At 38.6% G+C, this 22,642-nt stretch overlaps 1 protein-coding gene, 1 long non-coding RNA gene and 1 gene segment (V, D, J or C); all 3 read right to left on the bottom strand.

The window, feature by feature from the left end:
• LOC115363488 (uncharacterized) overlaps nucleotides 1-20,603 on the bottom strand; it is a 64,124-nt gene extending 43,521 nt beyond the window's left edge. Inside the window, exons 1-4 of the mRNA XM_030057739.1 lie at nucleotides 20,561-20,603; nucleotides 20,151-20,451; nucleotides 2,433-2,512; nucleotides 108-401 (exon numbers count right to left, since the gene is read on the bottom strand). Coding sequence (XP_029913599.1) covers nucleotides 108-401; nucleotides 2,433-2,512; nucleotides 20,151-20,451; nucleotides 20,561-20,603 — 718 coding nt within the window. The remainder of the gene's footprint in view (nucleotides 1-107; nucleotides 402-2,432; nucleotides 2,513-20,150; nucleotides 20,452-20,560) is intronic.
• LOC115363613 (uncharacterized) lies at nucleotides 16,829-17,337 on the bottom strand. The gene is made up of 3 exons (XR_003928606.1): nucleotides 17,269-17,337; nucleotides 17,107-17,198; nucleotides 16,829-17,021 (listed from the first exon to the last, which is right to left on the bottom strand). It is a non-coding gene; the product is annotated as an uncharacterized LOC115363613 (long non-coding RNA).
• Nucleotides 20,604-21,715: 1,112 nt separating the features above from the next.
• LOC115363583 (Ig heavy chain V region 6.96-like) lies at nucleotides 21,716-22,165 on the bottom strand (the record flags this gene model as incomplete). The annotated part of the segment is given in 2 exon segments: nucleotides 21,716-22,027; nucleotides 22,117-22,165. Coding segments are annotated over 2 exon segments (361 nt in total), but the record flags the coding sequence as incomplete, so codon positions are not given.
• Between the last annotated feature and the right edge of the window lie 477 nt (nucleotides 22,166-22,642).

The following is a 22,642-nucleotide window of genomic DNA, read 5'->3' as shown; positions in this document are numbered from 1 at the left end:
TCTATGTTGCCTCAAATGATTAACCAGTATACTAAATTTCAAACAAATTGATCAGTTTCTGGATTGACTAAGTATATAGGGTATATAAAAGTTGATGTGAATCTTACGTGTTGGTCCAATGTGGACGGTTTTTGATCCTGTTGTATGGCCCACGGTACAGCTAACATTTTGTTCCCAGTCTGATCTCTTCACTCGGATCTGGCTGACCGCTGAATAGTAGCTGTCCTTCTGAACTGCAGGGTACTGAACAGAGTCGGGCAGGTTCGTCCCGCTGGCAGTGGCACAGCTGAAGGTCAGGGAGGCGGGCGTGAAGCCGGTGGCGAGGACGCCGAGAGTCAGCGTGTCACTGGTCTCAGAACCACATTGTACCAGAGGAAACACAGTAGGGGCCTGTGGTGTGTCTGAGAAAAAGAAAAATATTTCTCATGAGGATATTGAAATGAAATTTTGATTGCACATGACAGAATTTTTTTAACATGAGTGATAACAAAGAGAAGCCCATGGCAGCTTTGTGTTGCAGCTTTCGTATCCCAGTTATTTACAGGTTTGTAAGGAAAGGAACAGACTTACGTCTCTCACTTATAGCACTTTGTAGTAGTTATTGGCTATCAGTCAGTATATTGTTGGTAAATTATGATCAATTAATAGATTCAACAGAATATTTAAAAACTCATCATTATTTGACATTTGTGGAGGGTTTGACCTAAGTAAACATCCATTCATTTCTGTAATAGCAGCCACATCACAATATGGACATTAAATGATTATGAAATAATTACTGTTCCTTTTGTTTCAGTTCACTGGTTATTTAAGTTGACAATTCTTACCTGATGAAACAATTTCTGTTGTACCCTTCCCCCAGGAGTCAAAAGCACTGCAGCACAGCGCTAAATCTACTTATAGCTTATTTTCAAAAGGCTTCATCTAGGCAATAACTAGTTTGAAAAGTCTATAACTTCACTTTTAATAGAGAATAATGGGTAACACTTTACAATAAGAGTACAACAATTAATTAATGTTAGTTAATGTTAGTTAATGCCGTAATGGTTAAATAACTGTTAGTTAGTGATTATTATGGCATTTACTAATGTTAATAATATCTACAATAAACCTTAAATAACATATAAATAAATACCTTAGCATGAACAGCATTAGTAAATGATTCTTAGACACATTAGTTAAGGTTAGTTAACTGTCACTTATATCACTTAATAATGTTTATCATGGCATTACCTAACGTTAATTGTTGTACTGTTATTGTAAAGTGTTACCGAATAATATTATAAAATGCATTTGAATGACCAAATGCCCTAATATTACAGCTTTTTGTCTAAGATCTTGTCTGATACTGAGGATTTTGCTGTTTCCACTTTTCGCACATTTGAAACTCTTTCTATTTTAATAATGAACATCTGAACTGACACCTGACAAACAGAGAAATTAAAAATGATCTTTTTGTCATAAAAACATAATATTGCTCGGTCTGAGTCATAAACGAAGAGAGATTTTAATTCTTACCTGATGACACAGTGACCATAGTGCCTTTTCCCCAGTAGTCAAAAGCCCAGTTGTCACAGTGGAGACAACCAATACACACTTCTTACAAAAACTATCCTCCTAAGTGCCTCACATCATACAGACTGTGGAGCCTGCCAGCTTAAAGGCAGTCTAAAGTTAAAATCAAACTAACATCTACTACATCTGTTGATAGACCCGATCGGTTTCACACTCAAGACAGATCATTTGACAGATTACAAATTACTGTTGGCTGTTTTATCACACGACAACAGTTGTGACTAGCTGGAAATAATACAATATTTCTGACTGATGTATTAAGAATTTCTGTATCTAATCAGAAATATTAATATTACGTACCTGAGGAGACGGTGACCATTGTTCCCTTTCCCCAGTAGTCAAAAGCAGCGTAGTCACAGCCTAACAGTTTACTATCTACTGCATACAAAAACCTGCGTCCACAAACCTACACTTTTCTGCCATCTTACAAATACATTTTCTCTGCTTGTACAAGTGTTTATGAATAAAATTAAATGATACATGATGTTGACCTTCAAACTTTAAACCGACTTCAGTGACAACAAGGGGAAACTCTCTCTTGTCCCTCTTTTTCAACACATTCTGTCTTTGTGAAATCCCTGATATCAAGTTTGAATTTTCAACAAAACACTTTTCTTTTCTTTTTTAATCCATAAATTTGTAAAAATTTTGATGACTTACCTGTTGAAACTGTAACCATTGTTCCTTTCCCCCAGTAGTCAAAAGCATCATCACAGTGTAACAATCGGACACATGCAACGTACAAAAACGACCATCTAAAAGATGCTGTCTACTGACATCACTAAAGTCCAGGTTCTCTACTATTAAATATTAGAATTGATACAGTGAAGATGAAAATAAAACAAAGCCATTTTTACCTGTTGTTACAGTCACTGTTGTCCCTTTTCCCCAGTAGTCAAAGTAACCGTAGTAGTCACAGTGTTCAGTTTGAATAGCACTTCAGTGCAAAAATACGTTTCCATTGGAATCATCTTATCAAAACTATTTCAATACACAACATTTCTAACATTTGCCCTGATTGTGTCTGTTTTTTGCTGAAGGCCTACACTGTATCCCAGCTGAAGGAAAATTTCAATGTTTGTCATAATATTTTACATTTTTATATTAAAAAAAAAATATGAGTTTTGACATACAAAAATGTCAAAACTCATCAGATGATGACTTACCAGAAGTTACTGTGACTGTTGTTCCTTTCCCCCAGTAGTCAAAGTAGTCATCACAATGATAGATTGTGATGTGCCGCTTGTACAAATACTAAAAAAACATACAAGTTCCACTTAATATCGTCTTGACATTGTTTATTAGCCATATCCCCTTGAGATATAGCTTACCATCTCTTACCACTTCCTGTAACCTAGGTTACATAATATCAAGCTTATATGTCCAGAGCTGCTGAAAACTTCCTCTTTTTCAGAGGGTTTCATGAATTCCCCCCAGCCTGCAGTTCAGTTCACACAACTGAAAACCTGAGCCAAAAAATGAACTAAAATGTTTATGACAGTATTGATATGTGTGAGTCATTCCAGATCAAATATTAAAGTATGATTATTGCACTTTCCATTTTGTTTCAATTTCAGTGCAGTTTTCAATGCATCCTTCAGGACAGATCAGTCTTTCCTAAACTCCAGATTTTCACTAATTAGATTTAAATTGCATTCTTTCCTGTTGCATACTCAATTAAATCATCCTTCCCTCTGCAGGCTTGACAATAAAGAAACATGTCAAGCAAAAAAAAAAAATAATAAATAAATAAATAAATAAATAAATAAATAAATAAATAAATAATAATAATAAAAGAATGTGGAAACAATAAAATTGGGTTCTTGTGCCATTAATAAACTGGACATTTGGGCTCAAAATGTTGGACAGTATCTTGAGATGATGTAACTCTATGATATCTTGAAGGATATCTTGATATCTTGAGGATGCATATGAAAATGGCTATGTTACACATTTTTGATTTCTTGCATAAAAATGCTTATTATTTCTACGTTGGCTTAAAACACTTTTTCATTGTACAACACTGAAATCTTTTGTCTGGTCGCCACTCATCAGTACACCATATTGACATGTACTGTGTGTTAAACTGTAGGCAAAACCCCAGCTAAGGCCTCCTGGTTGCTCTAAACTACATGAATGGATATTACAAGTTCAAGAAAAGTAAGAGGCAAAGGTTTGACTGATGAAATGTGTGTGCTTTTAGATTGCTGGAGATAAAAATGAAGTAAACAGTGACTGTTGTTTACTATAAGGCTTATGAAATTCACTGTGATATAAAGTGCTGACAAAGGTTGCTGGTGGATGCACAAAACCTGCATGGAGCAACACATATGACTAGGGTTTGCATTTTTTAAACACTTTGGGCACTTTGGGCAGCTGTAGTCATGTATAATAGGTCTCTGATGGACAGTAGTTTGCAGTCAGCTTCCTCACAGTCTGACCATGTGTGACCCAACTCTGTGTACAAGGAGGGGTACACATCCAATGACTTTACATAAGCCCACTGGCCACAATGGGCTTTAACTACCTGCGCGTGGACACAATCAAATTTAAAGTTAAAGAAGAGCAAAGACATCCATTCAGTTCACAATTAAAAATTTATAATTGACTTGGTGATGGATCTGGGGAAGACAGCAGGGACAACCATAAATCCAATAACTTTAGCAAGATAACGAAAATGCCAGCTGACTCTACCAAGAAGCAGAACCAAGAAGCAGGCACCTATACTGTGGAGAGAATCTGTCGCAGACCCCAAGGGAGACCACCATGTGTGCACATAGTCACCACAACTACACTGCAACCTGCACTGCACTGAAGGAAAGGCAAATGCACAAAATTAAAGTGAGCACCATCCTTCAGGCCTACAACACTGCATGCAGGGAGAGGTGTCTCAAGTACTCCCCGCATGCAAACACTGCAAAGGGGAAAGAGGCAAAACCAAGCAAGATAAAATAGAATACAATTATATTAAGTCTGACTTTGAGACCACAATATAAAACACAGAGCAACTTGTAAGAATTCAGGTTTAACCAAAAAAAAAAAAAAAAAAAAAAAAAAGAAAAGAAAGAAAGAAAGAAAGAAAGAAAGAAAAAAAGCAATGGGGGAAATCAAGTCAGCAGCAGTCTGGCATTAAATTTTGCTAAACTGGGGGTACTGCACCAATGAAGATGACTGGCAGTACTGTAACTCAGCCAGTGCAAAGGCAAGCTGTCATGTTTCCTCTTCAACATGGGGCTACAAAGCAAACATCCATCCATCCTTGAGTCAGCTGCACCACAACTCTGCACAAATAAGGCAGTCCTCCCCTCAGCTCCCAGGCCTCAGACAAAGAGCGGCACTAGTTGCCCTCACCTGTGCTCATGAAGGCAGGGAGATCTGTGGCCCTACCTACCAGGAGCGGTGCTCCCTCTTAGATGCCTCACAAACAGGTAATCAGTCTGACAGCAAGCTGTTTCAAAATAGACTGTAAATGACGATGAAAGGATGCTAAAAATAATCAGAAAATCCACCAAGGTCTTTAGGCTTTTTACGTGTGGTGAATTTTATCCTTGATTTGATCCGTGACGATAGAAAAGGAGAACCATTCCAGGGACGGAGTGGCGGCATGATCATCTTCAGAAGGTCCTGTGTCTTTTCACAGAAGGAGGAGAACATCAGTCTGATTTGTTGCAAAGCAAGTGCAGGGTGATTTTACACAGGTGGGATGTAGAAACCCCCAAACAGCTGATCAGTTCTTGCATCAAAAGGACTTAAAGTGCAGGCCCCAATTACATATTTATCTCTTTTATGGCTTAATAACAGTCCAGGCTGTGCAGCCAACACATGAATCAGCCCATCTGGAATTTGCAGATCGCCAGTCCCAGAGTGTTCTTGAGTTGTCATCAAGAACTAAGTAGGCCAGTTAATAACTAAAGTTACAATGTTGTAACCCTAGTTCTATAAGTAAAGCACAGCCCTGTAATTGGCTCTATGGCCAGTAGCTCCTCTCCAACTGCACACATGGACTCATTCAGTGAAATTTTGCATGCACATTGCCAGCCAATGAGGACATGCCGACTGCTTGCCTAAAACCATATGAACCGGTACTCAGTATTATTCCATATCTGTAAGTGATTCTCCACAGATGCTCATTAAAAGGCAAATTGCTGGAAATGGCTTGCCTGATCATATAGGGGTCAAAGGTCATGCCAATGGAACACCTACCTCACCTCACAGCCCTGGGACCACAAAGAGCATGGGGGATAGAAGTGGCATATACGGTCCATGGGAGTCAGGTGTAAAACAGCTGACACACACACCGCTCTCTCTCAAGTGTTGGGTTGAGACCTGACCTCGAGAAGGAACCCATGAGCTCCAAGAGATAGAACTCTGTGGACAAATCTGAGATCAGGATGCTGCAGTACATATGTCCTCGACATTCAACCCACTGAAGAGGGCTGTTGACGCTGCAATGCTGCATGCAGAGTGAGCACGAACCACAGTGAGAGCGTTTTCTCCAGGCTGAATATATCTCTTGGCAGTGGTGTAGTCTAGTTTATTCTAGTGGGTATACGCGCGCGCGCGCACACACACACACACGAGCGCTTTCTGAAATGTTAACGTTAGCTCCAGCTGTAGTGTCCCCCGAGGCGGCACCATACAACTTCACTGCTTCCTTAGTAGTTTACTTAGGGTTCACGTCACGCCTGATGGTAGCCCCTATGGTCAAAAAGAGCCCGCTTCGTAACATAGAGAAGGCGACTTTATGAACGGGAAAGTGAACGTTATGTCAAAAAAAAACATACTAATATGTATCTCTGCGCATTTTGAAGTGGTTATACGGAAATTCAGGACCTTTTCTAGTGGGTATACGGTGTATACCTGCGTATCACGTAGACTACACCACTGTCTCTTGGAAATGCTTCACAAAGCCATTTAGCCAGTGGTGTAGTCTAGTTTATTCTAGTGGGTATACGTGCGCACGTATGTGCACGCTAGCGCGCGCGCACACACACACACACACACACACACACACACACAGGCTCCCTTTCTGAAATGTTAACGTTAGCTCCAGCTGTAGTGTCCCCCTAAACGTCACGCCTGACAGAAGACCTTATGATCAAAAAGAGCCCGCTTCGTAACACAGAGAAGGTGACTTTATGAACGGGAAAGTGAACGTTATGTCAAAAAAAACATACTGACACGTATCTTTACGCATTTTTAAGTGGTTATACGGAAATTCGGGACCTTTTCTAGTGGGTATACAGCGTATACCCGCGTATCACGTAGACTACACCACTGCATTTAGCAAACTGCTTCTTGAACTGGGCTTTCCCAACCACATCATCACCATAGCACACTAACAGCTGTTGGATGTGATGGATTTGGGCCATGCTTTTGACATAACATGGCAGTGTGTGTACTTGGCACAATTAGCAGATGCCTTTTATACTTCCTCTTCTCCTGCTTGAAGACAAAACACATCCAGCTGAATGGTTCTTGATCTTAATGATCTCCTTAAATTCTTTGGAACACAGGAGGGGTTCAATCTGAGTGTAGTGCCACTCAGACCACCACAAAGCAGCATGCAGGTAGATTGAACCGACAGGACACTTAATGGAGTCACTCTCTCAGCCTAGGTCATCAAAGCTTTACTGAATGATATTTCCTTCAAAGAGGATTGCTGTACATGCTCATATGGTTGGGGCGCCACACACCTTAGCCAGGCCCAGGTGCCATAGCAAGCCAAGCCTTTCCATGGAGTGTACTACCACCAGATAGCACAGACGACTGACATCAAGAAATACTGTTACTATTAGCTGGAAAAGCTGGAATGAAGGACAGCACTTTGGCACTAATCGGAGCAAGCAATTAGCACTGAGTCAGTCGAAGCAGGGATCTATGACATCAGACAGAACATCAGCTCCAGAGGCTGACACAGTCCAGCTCATAATGAAAAGGTGTACGATGTGAGTGGGAAGACTAAGCAACACAACCAAGTTGCAGGGAATGTGTGGAAGAACATCTGTGCTTAATATAGGTCGGATCCCACCAAGTCCAGATGGGAGACTCTGCAAAGGGTGGTTGGGAGTGACAGAGCTAAGACCCCGTGGGACTTGCTGCTGTAGAAGTATTGGGGACTGAAACAGGAACTGGAAAAAATTTGAAAGTGAAGGCAATGATAGTTGCACTTGGGGTTGTGACCCCCAAACTGGGAGAGTGGCTCCAACACAGTCCAGGAACAACAGCTCCGTCTTGATGAGTGCAGTTTAGGAACCGCTGGGATACTGTGGAGAACATTCACACTCCCAGGTTTTCGATAGGGAACTTGAGAACACACTATCCATATTAAAATAGGGAAATTTATTTGTATGAATATATCCTTTCTGTCTTTCTATGACGGTTTGGTCTTGTTAAAGGAATCTAATGTATTCAGAGGAGCTTTGCAGCTTCTATTTGTATAAGAAAATCAATTTCCAGAGTTGGGCAGAACCTTTGGCTCCTGCCTCTGTCAGATAAATTTCAGTCCAAGGTTTCAGTTTGTTCACTGGACGAGGAAGCACCTGCTGTGGTGAAGGCTGTTTCCTGTCTGTTATATAAATATTAAACAGTCAGGATGTCACAAGCCACAAGTCCAAAATTCATACACATTATTTGGTGTTATGATTGCCCCTTGTAAAAGATTTCACAACTAATTTATTTTAACAATATATTTGTCATAACATACTCTCTCAACATATGTCACACTCTCTGAATATATGTCTTTGTGTATTAATATATTTAAGACAATGACAAGACAATTTGGCACTTATAAGATCATCTATTGTCCATTTGCTGTAAGCTTTGCTGCCTCTGAAGTGGTGTATCTGAACTGTGATGTGTTTGAATCGCATCAGGGTTACCTGTTGTTGTTTCCAGTGTTTAAAGATAAACCCGGACAGATAAACCCGATTGGACTATTTGGTCTGCTAGTAGTACTGCATGTGGAGTTTTGTAGAATCAGTCTTTGAACTTGTGTTCTTTTTAATATTTAAAATCTGATGTCTGCTGATCCTAGTCTCAGTAGGTACTGACAGTCTTAGATGCAAGTTTCAAAATATTTCAGGATGAGCATGGTAAAGTACAGAACCATGTAAAATAAATGTACCATGCCATGGTGTCAGTCAGTATCAGTCCCCTGCATCATGGTTTTGAGAAAGACTTGATTTTGTGAATATTTTCCCCTTGTTTATGAATGGCTTCAGGCAAGTGAGGTTTTTGTCATAGCATATATCACTGTGGGTAGCCCCCATACACAGTGACACACACTCATACAAAAACCTTCGTCTGATGCGTGGTCCGGGTGCACTGAATAACTTTTATTTACTACAGTTTTTAGAGGAGTAAATCTAATAAATTTTGCTCCAATATTCAATATTTGGTCCACCTTCCTTGGTAGTTCTATGATGGATTTTTCTTCAAAATCACTGAGTTTTTGCTAGTGTGAAAATCATGCAATTTACATCATAATCTACGGGTTGAGAAAATATTCTCACAATTGAAATACTATGTCTGTTGATCTCATAAAGGGCTGTTGTAACCACCTGAATAAGTAAAAAAAAAAAAAAAAGAAAAAGAAAAAGAAAAAAAAAACCTTTAAAGATTGTCTTAAAACAGCTCTGCTTTAATGAATTCCTAAAAAAAATCAACATTTTTAAAAGGTTTTCAGTCAGCAGCAGGTTAGAGAAATTTAACAGAAACCAGTTGAAGGAAGCATTCTAACTCACTCACTTGTTTTCAGTGTCAGTGCCGTTTATTTCCCTGAGAACAGTGGAAGGAGGTTTTTGTCATTAGCTGTATCACTGTGGTTGTTATAGTATGCACTGTGATAGAGCGCTGTACAAAAACCCCACCCTGTGCTTTGACCAGCCGCTGTCAATGTAACAATAACATTAACATTAACAATGCTATTACTACTAAGAATAACAATAACAATAATATAACTACTGCATTGCTCAATTAAAAATAAAAAGAAACACATATACTCATTTGGAAAATATTTCCTCAGACAAACTGTTTCAAAGTTTCTGCACCTTGACTACAAAGGCTCGGTCATCGTTAGTCTTCATCCTGGTGGGAATCTTCTGGTAATATTTGTAATAAAAGTGCATGCAGCAGTGTTATCAGTTGTATGACATATTGTCCAAATCCAAACGACAGGCCTCAGGAAAACTGTCCACCGACAAGTTTTCCTCTAGCACAATGATTCATAGCTGCCAGTGGACCAGTGGACCAGTGGACCAGTGGACCATTGAACCAGTGGACCAGTGGCCATGGAGCGATTCAGTTCAGTCTGAACTGAATTATGTCATTTACATTTCATAGTGAGACTGGCTGCACACTGATTTAGGCACAGCTTGCTGAGTCTGTAATGAGATTTGAAATGCGTCCTCCACTAGTGACGGCCTCTGCCTCTTGTGAGGTTTTTGTAACGGTGTGTTTCACTGTGGCCATCCCAGTACACAGTGATACATGACAGTACAAAAACTGAAGCTGCTCCAGTATGTCGCTCCCACAGGTTCTGCTTCGAGAAACAGACTAAAACAACTGCTCATTTCCTCCTAAATCATTAGAAATAATTCAAATAAAAAAAGAAAAATACTATAGGGTGACCATTACAAAACATTTTTGTATTGATGAATTATTATGATTATTTGTGTGCTTATCTTCAGTGTCACTATGATATTTTATTGGCATATTATAAATATGTTATTAATGATGCTAATTACTTTCCTTTTTAATGTCATTTGAGAAAAGCCATAAACATGTCATGTCATAAACATAATCTTGTCAATTAATAAATTTAAGTTCATTTTATAAAATTGTATATTTGGAGTGACTTTTTTCAATGCTGTAAATTTAATATGTTTGAACGAAAAATATGTCAGATTTTGTGTTTGTAATTGCACTATGCTATACAATGATGATCCTGCTTTATATCTGTGTTTTATTCAAGTTGCAGTCATTCATGTTTAGCTTTGTTTTTCTTGCTGTCTGCCCTCTGACTCCACATAGTTTTTGTTATGGCATGTAACACTGTGTACCCCACCCCGTATGGCACAGTGACACATGGCATGTCAAAAACCTCCCCACTCCTACAAGAGATATGTCTTTTCTGGAGTTTGGACAAAGACAGAGATTATTGTTTTTACAAAACATTCAGTGGAGAAAAAGCGATCTCAAGTATTTGTGTCTGAATAGTTTACATAATTTAAATAATATATGCCTGACAATATGATGAATAAAGTTTGATAAAAATTTGTCCCCCCAGCAAACAATTGAAAGTTAAACATATTCGTTATTGTTCAAAGTACAATTTGTCAAATCTAAAAAAAAAAAAAAAAAAATGTATCAAAATTATATTATTATTCTGTTATATTGTAATATAAGAATTATGACTGTGAAATTTCAACACTGACCTTAATGTGTGCCCTATGCATGAGCAGACACTAGTAACTTTTTTTTTTTTTTTTAAGGATGAGATGAAGGCAAAATTTTAATTGAGAAACCAGCCTAATGGAATCATCTGTGCATGTTAATGCAGTCAGTGACTTGTCTTGGTAGCATAAGCCTTTTTATCACTGAACCACTGCCACAACTGAAGCAAATCTGGATTTTACTGGACAGTAATCTTATCTATGAATAAAAGTATACATCAGTTAATTTAATGCATTAACTGTTTGTTTTTACATTGTTTTCTTTTAAAAGTCCAAGTATTGCAAAGCACTAATTTCTGTGTAGTTCTTCCAGCTTTCTGACTGAGAGCAGGGACGTGACAGCGGCTGGTGGTTTTTGTCATGGCATGTCTCACTGTGCCGCTGCCACTCCATAGTAACCACAGTGACACATGGCCTGTCAAAAACCTCCCACACTTGCAACTGAACACTCACTCAAGGTCCAGCAGCAACACAAACATTTCTGTTTCTTTACTTTTGCTAAATCAGGAAATAATTTTTACATGACATTCAGTCGAGAGCTGTTTCTGTGTGTTTGTGTGTGTGTGTGTGTGTGTGTGTGTTAAGATTTAAAAAGCAGCAAACGTCTCAAAACATAACCACAGCAGTTACACTGATGCACGGAGATGAGCGACAACATCACAGTGTGTCTTTGTTACAAATCATTAATATTTACTGCATAATAATAATAATAATAATAATAATAATAATGATGATGATGATGATGATGATGATAATAATAATAACAATAATAACAATAATAATTATTATTATTACGTTCTAACCCAGTTGTCACATTTATATGTGTTGACACAAAACCGGCTTGCTTGGCAAACTGGGTTAAAAAAAATTCTTTGTGTGTGTAAATGTATTTATTGAATAGTCTTCGAAGCATATTCATCATTTTAATAACACCTATTTTGACAGAAATCTATAAATGTATCTGTAAAATTCAGTTGACGGCAGAGAGTGGAAACTTCTGGTTTCTGACTCACATGGTTTTTGTCATGGCATGTAATACTGTGCCATAACTCCAGCTACCAGTATAACCACAGTGACACACAGCCTGTCAAAAACCTCCCGACACACTGAAGACACTGCACAGTGTGGTCAGTGAAACATTTTTATGTATGTATGTATTTATTTATTTGTATTAGGAGAAAGTGACAGAGTCTGTCCTTAAAAACATACAAAACAAAAATAAATTAATAATAATAATAATAATTACATTCATTTGTAGCATTGTAAAAATAATGGAAAACGAACCAATTCTTTTCAGTCAGATCTCAAATAATAAATAAATGAAAAATATGAAAAAGTAGCTCACATGTTTTGACAAATCAGTATAGGAAACTTTTAATGGAAGTAAGAAAAAATCTGATCCAAATAATAATTGTAATTTCTCTGCTCATTCCCATGTCTTGTGGTTATACTAAAATGTAGCCACGATGCTAACTGTGAATGTCTGAGTTTGCACAGGTGAAAGCTTTGCTGCTTTATTCTAACCCAGTTGTCACATTTATATTAGGGTTGGGAACGATAAAGCAATATGACCGGATAACTGCTTTTACAGGCGAGGGATACGGCTGTGTCGGTAGCAGACTCCTCAGTCGATATGGATCAGCCATGAATCCTCAAACGAATTGATTGTAGAGTTTTGGATCGGATAACGCGAGACTAGGAGTCGGCTGCCTGAGGCTTTACAGTTTTCATCTCTAAAACAACGTGAGAGCTCATGAAACGACTCTCACGCTCCGTAGCGTTACGTTCCCAACCCAAAACTTACAGCATAACAACTAGTAACATGGCTGACAACGTCGACGAAAAACAAAACAAAAAAAAAATGGATGTCAATTTTGCCAACAGCAGCAGCACCGACACCAGTGCCAGCTTGACCGGTGGAAATAGTGTTTTATGTTTGCTTTTCTTTTTCTGGACTAATATTTGCCACTATTGACAATTTAAGCCACAGGATATTTGTCATTTTTGGAGGGGCTTTGCACTATTTATTTATTGCTATAGTGAATTATGTTCTGTTTTTATACATATACATTTTATTTTCTGATCCCATCCAACAAAATGATGTTCATTTAGCAAGTCTTTGTTTGTCATTGACATACATTGACATGGGATTTTGTTGTTGTTTATTTTTGACAGTGCCATAAAGCAACAATGCTCGGGGATATGTGGTCTTCTACATGTTTGAAAATACTGTAAGAATGTCATGTTATAGAACTGGCTTCTTTATGATTAACGTCTACATCAACAAATGTTAACTATCGAGTTGTTTTTACACTGTTTCGAATTGTATCGAATCGTTCTCTATTAAAAATATATCATTTTTGAATCGAATCGTAACACGTGTATCTAGATATGTATTGAATCGGCCTCATGCCAGAGATTCCCAATTTATATGTATTGACACAAAACTGGCTTGCTTGGCAAACTGGGTTAAAAAAAGGAAATCTTTGTGTGTGTAAATGTATTTAGTGACTGGTCTTGGAAGCATATTCATCATATTTCTACTGCCAGAATTGTATAAAATCTTAATTTAGTAATACTTACTTTGATAGAAACCTATAAATCTATGTATATGACGGCAGAGCAGTGGAAATGTCTGGTTTCTGACTCACATGGTTTTTGTCATGGCATGTAACACTGTGCCACCCCAGCTAGAATAACCACAGTGACACACAGCCTGTCAAAAACCTCCCACGTTTCAACGGCGTCACTGTCCAGTTTGGTCAGTGAGAGGAGTTAAATAATCTGTTAATTTAATTTGAATTACAAAATATTTTACGAGAGATTCAGAGGAAAACTATTCAGTGTGTTTTTGTGTGTGAGTGTGTGTGTGTACATACAAATTTAAAGACCAACAGAGAATGTATCCAAGTCAAACAATTTAAAATGAAATCTGTGAACTACCAAAACCAGGGAAAAACTGAATAACAGACATGAATAAAACATCATGAAGAGAGTCATTTCTCTTATTTACTTTTTGGTAATCTATAAAAAATATCAAATAAATAAATAAATAAATAACTAAAATAAATAAATAAATAAATAAATATTTTATAGAAAAATCACCTGTGATGACTTATAGTAAATTTGTCCTCTCTGTGCTAGCAGCTCAGAGTTGGCAAACATATTGATTATTGTCTACACCACATCATGTCAAGTCTAAGTAAAACACCTTTAAAAACTCTTAATGTGTGCTGGAAGCAAATGATCAAGACAAAGGTCTTTGAAATAGAAAGAAAGAAAGAAAGAAAGAAAGAAAGAAAGAAAGAAAGAAAGAAAGAAAGAAAGAGTAAATTCTCATCTTTGGGCTGAGACAGACACAAACATGCCCGCAGCTGCACTCGTGTCTTGGTATCTGGAAAAATACAAATTACAAATACATGTTCATTAATTATAGTACAATATACTGGTTCAAATCATGTATTTATAGCTGCATTCACTAGTACTGGAAAGTGGATCATGTAGACTAACAATATTATAATTACAGAGTGTTGAATACACACATGGTGGAGCTGTGCTGCGGCTTGCTGAAAAAGACGTAGCATTACACATTACAGCGGTCCAGATCATGTTGATTCAAAGCGATGACACAAGATTAGACATAATTCTGTCATCACTGTAAAAATAAGACAAAACACATCAGTGGGAGTAGAAGCTGTTATGGTTTAATGCTGATTTGCACCATCACCTTACAACATTAAGAGTCCTCCTCTGATTCTTGATGATGTGATGAGATCAGCTGACAAATCATCTTCTGAGCCACTCCAATGTGCTGCTGCTGCAGCTTTCTCCACTAGATGCCGGTCTTCACCAGCACTTGGACTTCTGCTCTTCAGCTGGCAAAACCTGGCACATAAACCAAAGTGTCCCACTGCCACAACAAGAAGTTGGTCTAATAAAACGCTGTCAGTCAAGTCAATCATCTTTAGGGGCAACAGGTGCATAAGCTGAAGTGATTCATTTCAGGATCAGCATGAGCACATGGTGAGTAGATACTCAGTCGGGAGAAGAGGTTAAGGTCAGAGGATGGGCTTTCTTGCTCTCTGACTCTGTCAGGGGCTGATTTATAGATAGATAGATAGATAGATAGATAGATAGATAGTCAGATAGACAGATAGAAGCAGGTTCTGGATGTGTCATGACCAAAAGACACAATTGCATTCCCTCATACAAACACTGTAATATATACACACATACAATATCATCAGCACAGATAATGTAAGACATAACACACACACACACACACACACACACACACGTCTCCTAAAATTATAGTTTGTAAACTGATAGTGTATTTTTTATTGTAGTCCTGTATCCACATTTGCACTTGATCCCAACACTGGATCCATACTGCAGGCTGTCTATTCATGCTTTGCTCTTGTCAATAAACTGTCAAATCAACGCTAACCCTAAAGCAAGACACTGGGAGAGTGAATGAAAGGGGGAAAAGAAATATGAGTTAATGACCTGCCATTTCTGTGCATTTTCATTTAGAAATAATTTGTCAATTCAGTGAAGTGGTTGATTGTTGATCAATTAAACTTGTGAGGAAAAAAGAAGATGGGTGATTATGTGATTTACTCCAAAAGCCCTGCAGAAGTCATTTAGATCTCTCTGGTAAATGTCTGTGGAGGTTTAGAGTGCTGCTGGACACATCTTCAGTCAGGGTGAAACGGCTTTGAAAGGATTCTCCCAATCCACTCCAGAGCTTTCCCTGGCCGCTGCCTCACCCAGTGTATATAGTACTTTGTCATGTCAAACCCAGACATGGTACATGACATCTTCACTGAGTCTCCTGGTCTTTTCACCTGAGAGGGAGTCTGGTCCAGTCTGATCTCACTCCACACTCCTGCAAACAATGAAAATGTGATCATCAGACATCAGAGGGTGAATCTCTGCTGAGATATTGACCAGAGAAACGTTTTCACTTCAGAACTGTTTTCATACCATGTATAGTGACGAGAGAATAAAGTCCAGATGATAGTGTGGTCCATCATGTAGTACACCCTGCAGTGAAGTGCTTTCTGATCAGTGTCTTTCTCCCCTCTGTAAAACTGGCCAAATGTGTGTGTGTATTTAAGGAGTGAGGACTTTGCATAGACCTCCCTCTGCAGGTTTAAATAGGGAACATATCAGATGGATTATCACTGCTTCTTAGTGACAACTGTCATGTTACAGCTTTCCAACAATTTTAGAAAAATGCTCTGACAGCAACACTGAAAAACAGTAAAATCTGTAATGTTTGTCATCGGAGGCATTGTTTTTTTTTTTTTTTTTTTTAAACATTTCAACCAAAAATATTTCAAAATTATAAGTGTAATTTGACTGAAAAACAGTTGCTATATGACATTATAAGTTTGTGTAGGTGTGGTTGCACAGAAAAAGAAAACTAGTTTGGAGTAAATTTGAACATATTCGGAAGTAATTTTTATGTTTACATCTTTGTGTTATTATTATTGTTGTTGTTTGTTGTTGTTGATGATGATGATGGTGATGATGATTTTGTTGTTGTTAATTATTGCACTGTAACAAGAAAAAAGGAAATATGCATTTCCTCCTACGCATGAATCAGTAGAGCTACCTTGAAAAAAAAAGCACATTTTTGCACATTTTTTCTACATATGACTTATACAATAAAAACCTCCTTCCTGTACAAAGTGTAAAACAAGTTTCTCAGAATGAATGAGACAGAGACCCTCCACCCAGTGACCCACTACCTGCAAGCATACGACAGCCCACCTGTACTGATACTAACAAAACCCCACAAAGTTATTTTTTTATAAAACAAAAAAACAACAACAACAAAACAAATAAATTGACAGAAGCAAATATCAAAAATTAATCCACAATAAACACAGTAACCATACACAAAAATCTGTGGAGGGGCAAAAACAGCAGTGGCCAGCGCTCCTTTGAAACAGCAACAACTAAATCATGGCCGGCATCCTTTCCCTGTTCCAATAAACACAATTGCAATAGTTAAAATATCAAATGTAAAAGTATTAAACAAAACATAACAAAAATAGCTTAAACATACCTGGGGCCTGCAAGTTTTATGACAAAACCATTTATCTAAGGGGGATCTGGCACACACCTATGCTTTCAAGCAGCTCCCATTCCTGCAACCACCTGCATAGATGATGCACGCATTAAGGCAAGCCCCCAACAACACAATCACACAAGCCACACAAATGTGTACCTCAGTTGGAATCTGTGTCCCTCAAGTGTGGAGTCAGTGAGGCAAACCCTGCTGCTGGCTGCTCATAGCCACCTTTGAGAGCTCGGAGTGATTAGGCTCACCTGCAGACAATCATTGATTGCAGGGTGTGGCTAAACTAGAGACTGGGGATGAGAATCTACTCATCACACAAGCAACTGGACTGACAGCTGAGGATTTGATGGAGTTACAGCGACTGATGGTGAAAACACACTACAGTCTGCAGACCAGAGGCCTGTACCATAAAGCTGGATTTCAGCTTAGCGAGCTAACTTCAGGCTTAACCCTGGCTTTTCTGTACCATAAAGGTGGCTTACTTTTTATCGGGCTGCGTTGCCGTGGTAACGTATGCTGAACACCTAACCTGCTCCGGAGCAGGTTAAGTTGAGGATAAGAGCTCAGCAGGTAGAAAAGCCCCACCTACTGACCAATCAGCTCTCTGGGAAAATGGCCTGCCCATTTTCCCTTTCTTCTTCTTTTATAAAATTAAAATTAATACATTTTACAATTCTTCTTGTTTTTTTTTTTTTTTTTTTTTTTTTTTTTGTTTCTCATGACTGCACTGTCCAACCAAAAATTGATCTTGTAGACTGATGTAGCCTAATGTTTTTTTTTTTTTTTTTTTTTTTTTTTAATGTTTATGAAAATAAATTAGGGGAATTTAATTCAGAGGGTTAAATAAAAGTTTGATAAAATACACGCCAGCCTCTGGGCTCCTTTAGGTTTCCATTAGTTTGCTCATATTTAGTATTTAGGGAGTCTGCCCTGAGAAGTCCACATGAGAGTTGATGCTAAATGTTTTACTGTCTTTAAGTGACAGTGAAATAATATTTTAACCAGCAGAATAATCACGAGGCGTTAGATGCTTTATAAAATGAAATATCAAAACCAGTTGAATCAAAGTGACGATTCTGACGAAACTCAAACTGAAGGCAGCGGTCCAGCGAGGGTCGCCCCTCACTGTTAGAGAGGGCCAGTTCCTCTGCGGGAGTGTATGGCTGAGTGGGAGACACATTCATTTATTGAACACGCACGTTACTGTAGTCAGTTCTACTCGTGCCGTCATGGTGTGGAAGTCAGATTATAATCCCACTAATTTACGCATTGACACAGACGGCGATTTTTTGCCAGCATTCCTTGCGGCTTTTGGCAGCTGCAACTGTGTTGCTTTTTGCCTGGATTATTGATTTATATTCCTCGTATTTATTAATGATTATTGTCTACTCCTCGGTTGTGACGTGTGCAGCTCGGGTAGATTTTTCCATGTCTGCGATTGGTCGCATGCAGCAAACTCCGCCCTTTTTATGTGAGCGCGCACAGATCTAGATTGGAAAGCCTGGGTTGAATTAGTGAGTTGATAGCCGGCTTTATGGTAACGAAAATCCTGAGTGCTGATGTCTCGTTAAGTGAAGCCAGATAAGTAAGAGAAAGCCCGACTATGTTAATCCAGCTTTATGGTACAGGCCTCAGGACTCACCTGTTCTAATAAAAACACTGGACCCAGAGTGTGTACAGGTCACTTAGTGAGATTCATCATAGCACACCAGTTAGTGGGCTTTTCTCCTTGTACTTTGTTCCTTCTTTGTCTCAAATCCAACAAGCCCAGAAGCTGCCACTGGACACAGAGGATGAATTGGGAATCTACATTAAATAAAACCTGTTGAAGTGGTAGTTACTTGCATCATGCATCATAAATTCTTATAATTATATCAGTGTGCTGTATCAAATGTGTTTCAATACCATTTAGTAAATAAGCATAAAGTCACCACTGTGTTAAAATGCATGATGTTAACTAACGCAGATTCACAGTCTTCAGTCTTCAGACTGTTCATCTGGAGATACAGCTGCTGTCTGCTGTTGTCTCTGGAGATGGTGAACCGGCCACGGACTGACTGGGAGTAGTAGGTGCTGCCACTATTATGTGTGATAGTTGCAATCCACTCCAGTCCTTTTCCAGGAGCCTGTCTGATCCAGCCCATCCAGGAGCTGCTGAATGTGAATCCAGAGGCTGTGCAGGTCAATCTGTGGGACTCTGCAGGCTTTTTATCCACTGGTTCAGATTGTGTCAGAGTCTGACCATCAACACCTGGCAACACAAAACAGAAAAGCATCACATGCATGAAGTACGGATTTGAATGAAGACGCTGTCAAATCCAGGTGAGTGAAAATGTTGACCTGCCCAGCAGAGAGTTAAAAGCAGCAGTCCTGTCCTATAGCCCATCATGTTCAAGTGTGTGGCCACTGTTGTCTGTCATCCTCTCTGCAGTCACATAAGTAGAGATGGGAGACATCAAAGTTTTGCATTGACTCCTCCTCACAGGGAGGGACGACAGCACTGCAGTGGATTAGTCTCTCAGTCATTTTGTACAATTTAAGAATGAATGTTTATTTTGCAAAGGGACTCTTAGGATTGGATTTAATCTGGATGAAACATGGATTTTTGTAGAACCCCAAGGTAAATACTTTTCAAGTTTTTTTTTTTTTTTATTTTATTTATACAGCCCATCATCAGAAGCATCTTTCAGAGAATAAGAAAAGTTGTAATTAGTCAGCAACTAATCATACAACACAATGATGTGTTATCATATCATGCAAATACAGCATTCCATTACATACTGTGCTACAATAAAAGGATTTATTACAATTGAATAAATTAGCCTCCCACCAGTATTTTTTTGATCAACTTTGATTGAGAATGAAGACCAAATATATATATTTCAATATTCATTATCATTTTGCCTCTTCATCAGAGAAGTGGCCTTCAATGTGTTAGTGGTGTGAGGCTGCCTCCTCTGGTGGCTTCATGTTCCAAGTGTTCAGGGACTGAGGGGTTTTTGTACAGCTCTACCAATGGTTTGTGTCACTGTGGATCTCTGGCACAATAATACACAGCAGTGTCTTCAGGCTGCACATTCTGTCCAGTTAGAGTCACTGTGTTGCTGGAAGAGGCTGTGGACAAACTGAACTTGTTTTTCAGTGAATCTTTGTAGCCTGTGCTGCTACCCTGAACCCATCCAATCCACTCCATTGCTTTCCCTGCAGGCTGTCTGATCCAATTTGTGGAGGAGCCAGTAACAGAATAAGAGACCTGACAGGTGATGGTCAGAGTTTGACCTGGCTGGACAGTCAGAGACGCTGGCTGTGTCAACGTGTAACATTTCACACCTGTGGAAAACAAAAAAATATTTTTTTTAAAAAATCAAAGTATCCAGGTACATGGCACCAGAAGAGCTGCTGGTTTTGTAAATGTGATGTCAAATCCAGAGACACTCACAGGATCCAGCAGCCAGCAGCAGCAGCAGAGCTACAGACAACATGGTTTGTGTTGAAGCTGAACTGGTGGGAGCTGCTCTTCCTCTTTTCTCTCAACTTCCAGCCTCATATCAACTCTTTATAGCAGAGGAACCAGGAAGGACACTTTGCATACAATTAAACATACGACTGAAGAGGATCTACTCAGCAGTGGATCTAAATTGAAGTCATTTTGTCTCTAGTCTTACAGCCGTCTAATCTAATTGTGTCTTTGTCTGCAATAATGGTCAGTGTGTGATTCATTGTTTTCCACCTTTTTCTCTTTAATCAGTTCCTGTTCTGGTAACAACTCATATCCTGTTGGATAGTTCTAGTTGTATGGAAGCCTGTCAAGGATACAATTCCAGTGCTACTAAATCTTTATTAATATCACACCAACATGTCCACTGAAATTTGTTGTTCTCGATTTTTTCACTTGAAATGATTTGACATGATTTGATCTTAATTTGAAAACATGCAGATTCATATTTACTGAAAGAAAATTCCTTTTTATCTTGTAAATGTCCTATATTCATTTGTTTGAAGATAAAGATTTGACAAATATGGAAATTGTCAACACATATCACTGTGGTCAAGTTATGATCATGTTGTAGTCTGAGTATTAAACTCTAGCCAGTCTTTATGCTCCAAGGCTCCAAAGTCATTTAAGACTCATGAGAAACCTGGAGCTGAAGGAAGAGACAAACATTTGCTGCCCTCTAATGTTTCAAAGAAGAACTGCAGCATGATTTCTACTACAAAATAATGTCACTCACTTTTCACTCCATCATATACAGAGACGGTTGTGGTTGAAATTTGTACAGAAATGCCCTTTACTTATATTTTGAGTGATGCTTTCAGTGACCAAAGTGTTGTCCTCCTTTTGGTAGTTTTGTGAAAAAGCATCATCGTGATTTGATCACTGAATTTTTTTCATGAAATATTTAGGAAATATCAAATTATGTTTATGATGAGTTCGGATCATTTGTTGTAATTATTTGCTATGAATTCTTTTTCTTTTTGTAAACATACATTTAAAGCTTTCAGTGCTGTTCAGATGTAGGAGTGTTGTTGATCTGACAGAGCAGTGAGGATGAGGACTGGAGGATTTTGTCCAGCTGCTCCACCAACTCCAGTCACTGTGGCTCTCTAGCACAATAATAAACAGCAGAGTCTTCAGTCTTCAGACTGTTCATCTGGAGATACAGCTGCTGTCTGTTGTTGTCTCTGGAGATGGTGAACCGGCCTTGGACTGACTGGGAGTAGTAGGTGCTGCTGCCACTGCTGGTGATACCAGCGATCCACTCCAGTCCTTTTCCAGGAGCCTGTCTGACCCAGACCATCCAGTAGTCACTGAATGTGAATCCAGAGGCTGTGCAGGTCAATGTGTGGGACTCTGCAGGCTTTTTAACCACTGGTTCAGATTGTGTCAGAGTCTGACCATCAACACCTGGCAACACAAAACAGAAAAGCATCACATGCATGAAGTACGGATTTGAATGAAGACGCTGTCAAATCCAGGTGAGTGAAAATGTTGACCTGCCCAGCAGAGAGTTAAAAGCAGCAGTCCTGTCCTATAGCCCATCATGTTAAAGTGTGTGGCCACTGTTGTCTGTCATCCTCTGTGCAGTCACATAAGTAGAGATGGGAGACATCAAAGTTTTGCATTGACTCCTCCTCACAGGGAGGGACGACAGCACTGCAGTGGATTAGTCTGTCAGTCATTTTGTACAATTTAAGAATGAATGTTGTGCAAATGGACTCTAAAGATTGGATGTAATCTGGATAAAATTTGGATTTTTGTAGAGCCCCACGATGAATACTATTCAAGTTTTTTTTTTTTTTTTTTTTTTTTTTAAATTTATATATCCCATCATCACAAACATCTGTCAGAGGATAAGAAAAGTTGTAATTTTTCAGCAACTAATCATACAACACAATGATGTGTTATCATATCATGCAAATATATCATTCCATTACATACTGCGCTACAGTACAATGGTTTATTACATTTAAATAATTTAACCCATCAATTTTTTTCTTAAATCAACATTGATTGGGAATA

The sequence above is a fragment of the Myripristis murdjan genome, chromosome 8 (genome assembly GCF_902150065.1).
Source record: "Myripristis murdjan chromosome 8, fMyrMur1.1, whole genome shotgun sequence".
Classification (NCBI taxonomy): Eukaryota; Metazoa; Chordata; class Actinopteri; order Holocentriformes; family Holocentridae; genus Myripristis; species Myripristis murdjan.
This window is presented reverse-complemented; position numbering and strand designations above follow the sequence as displayed.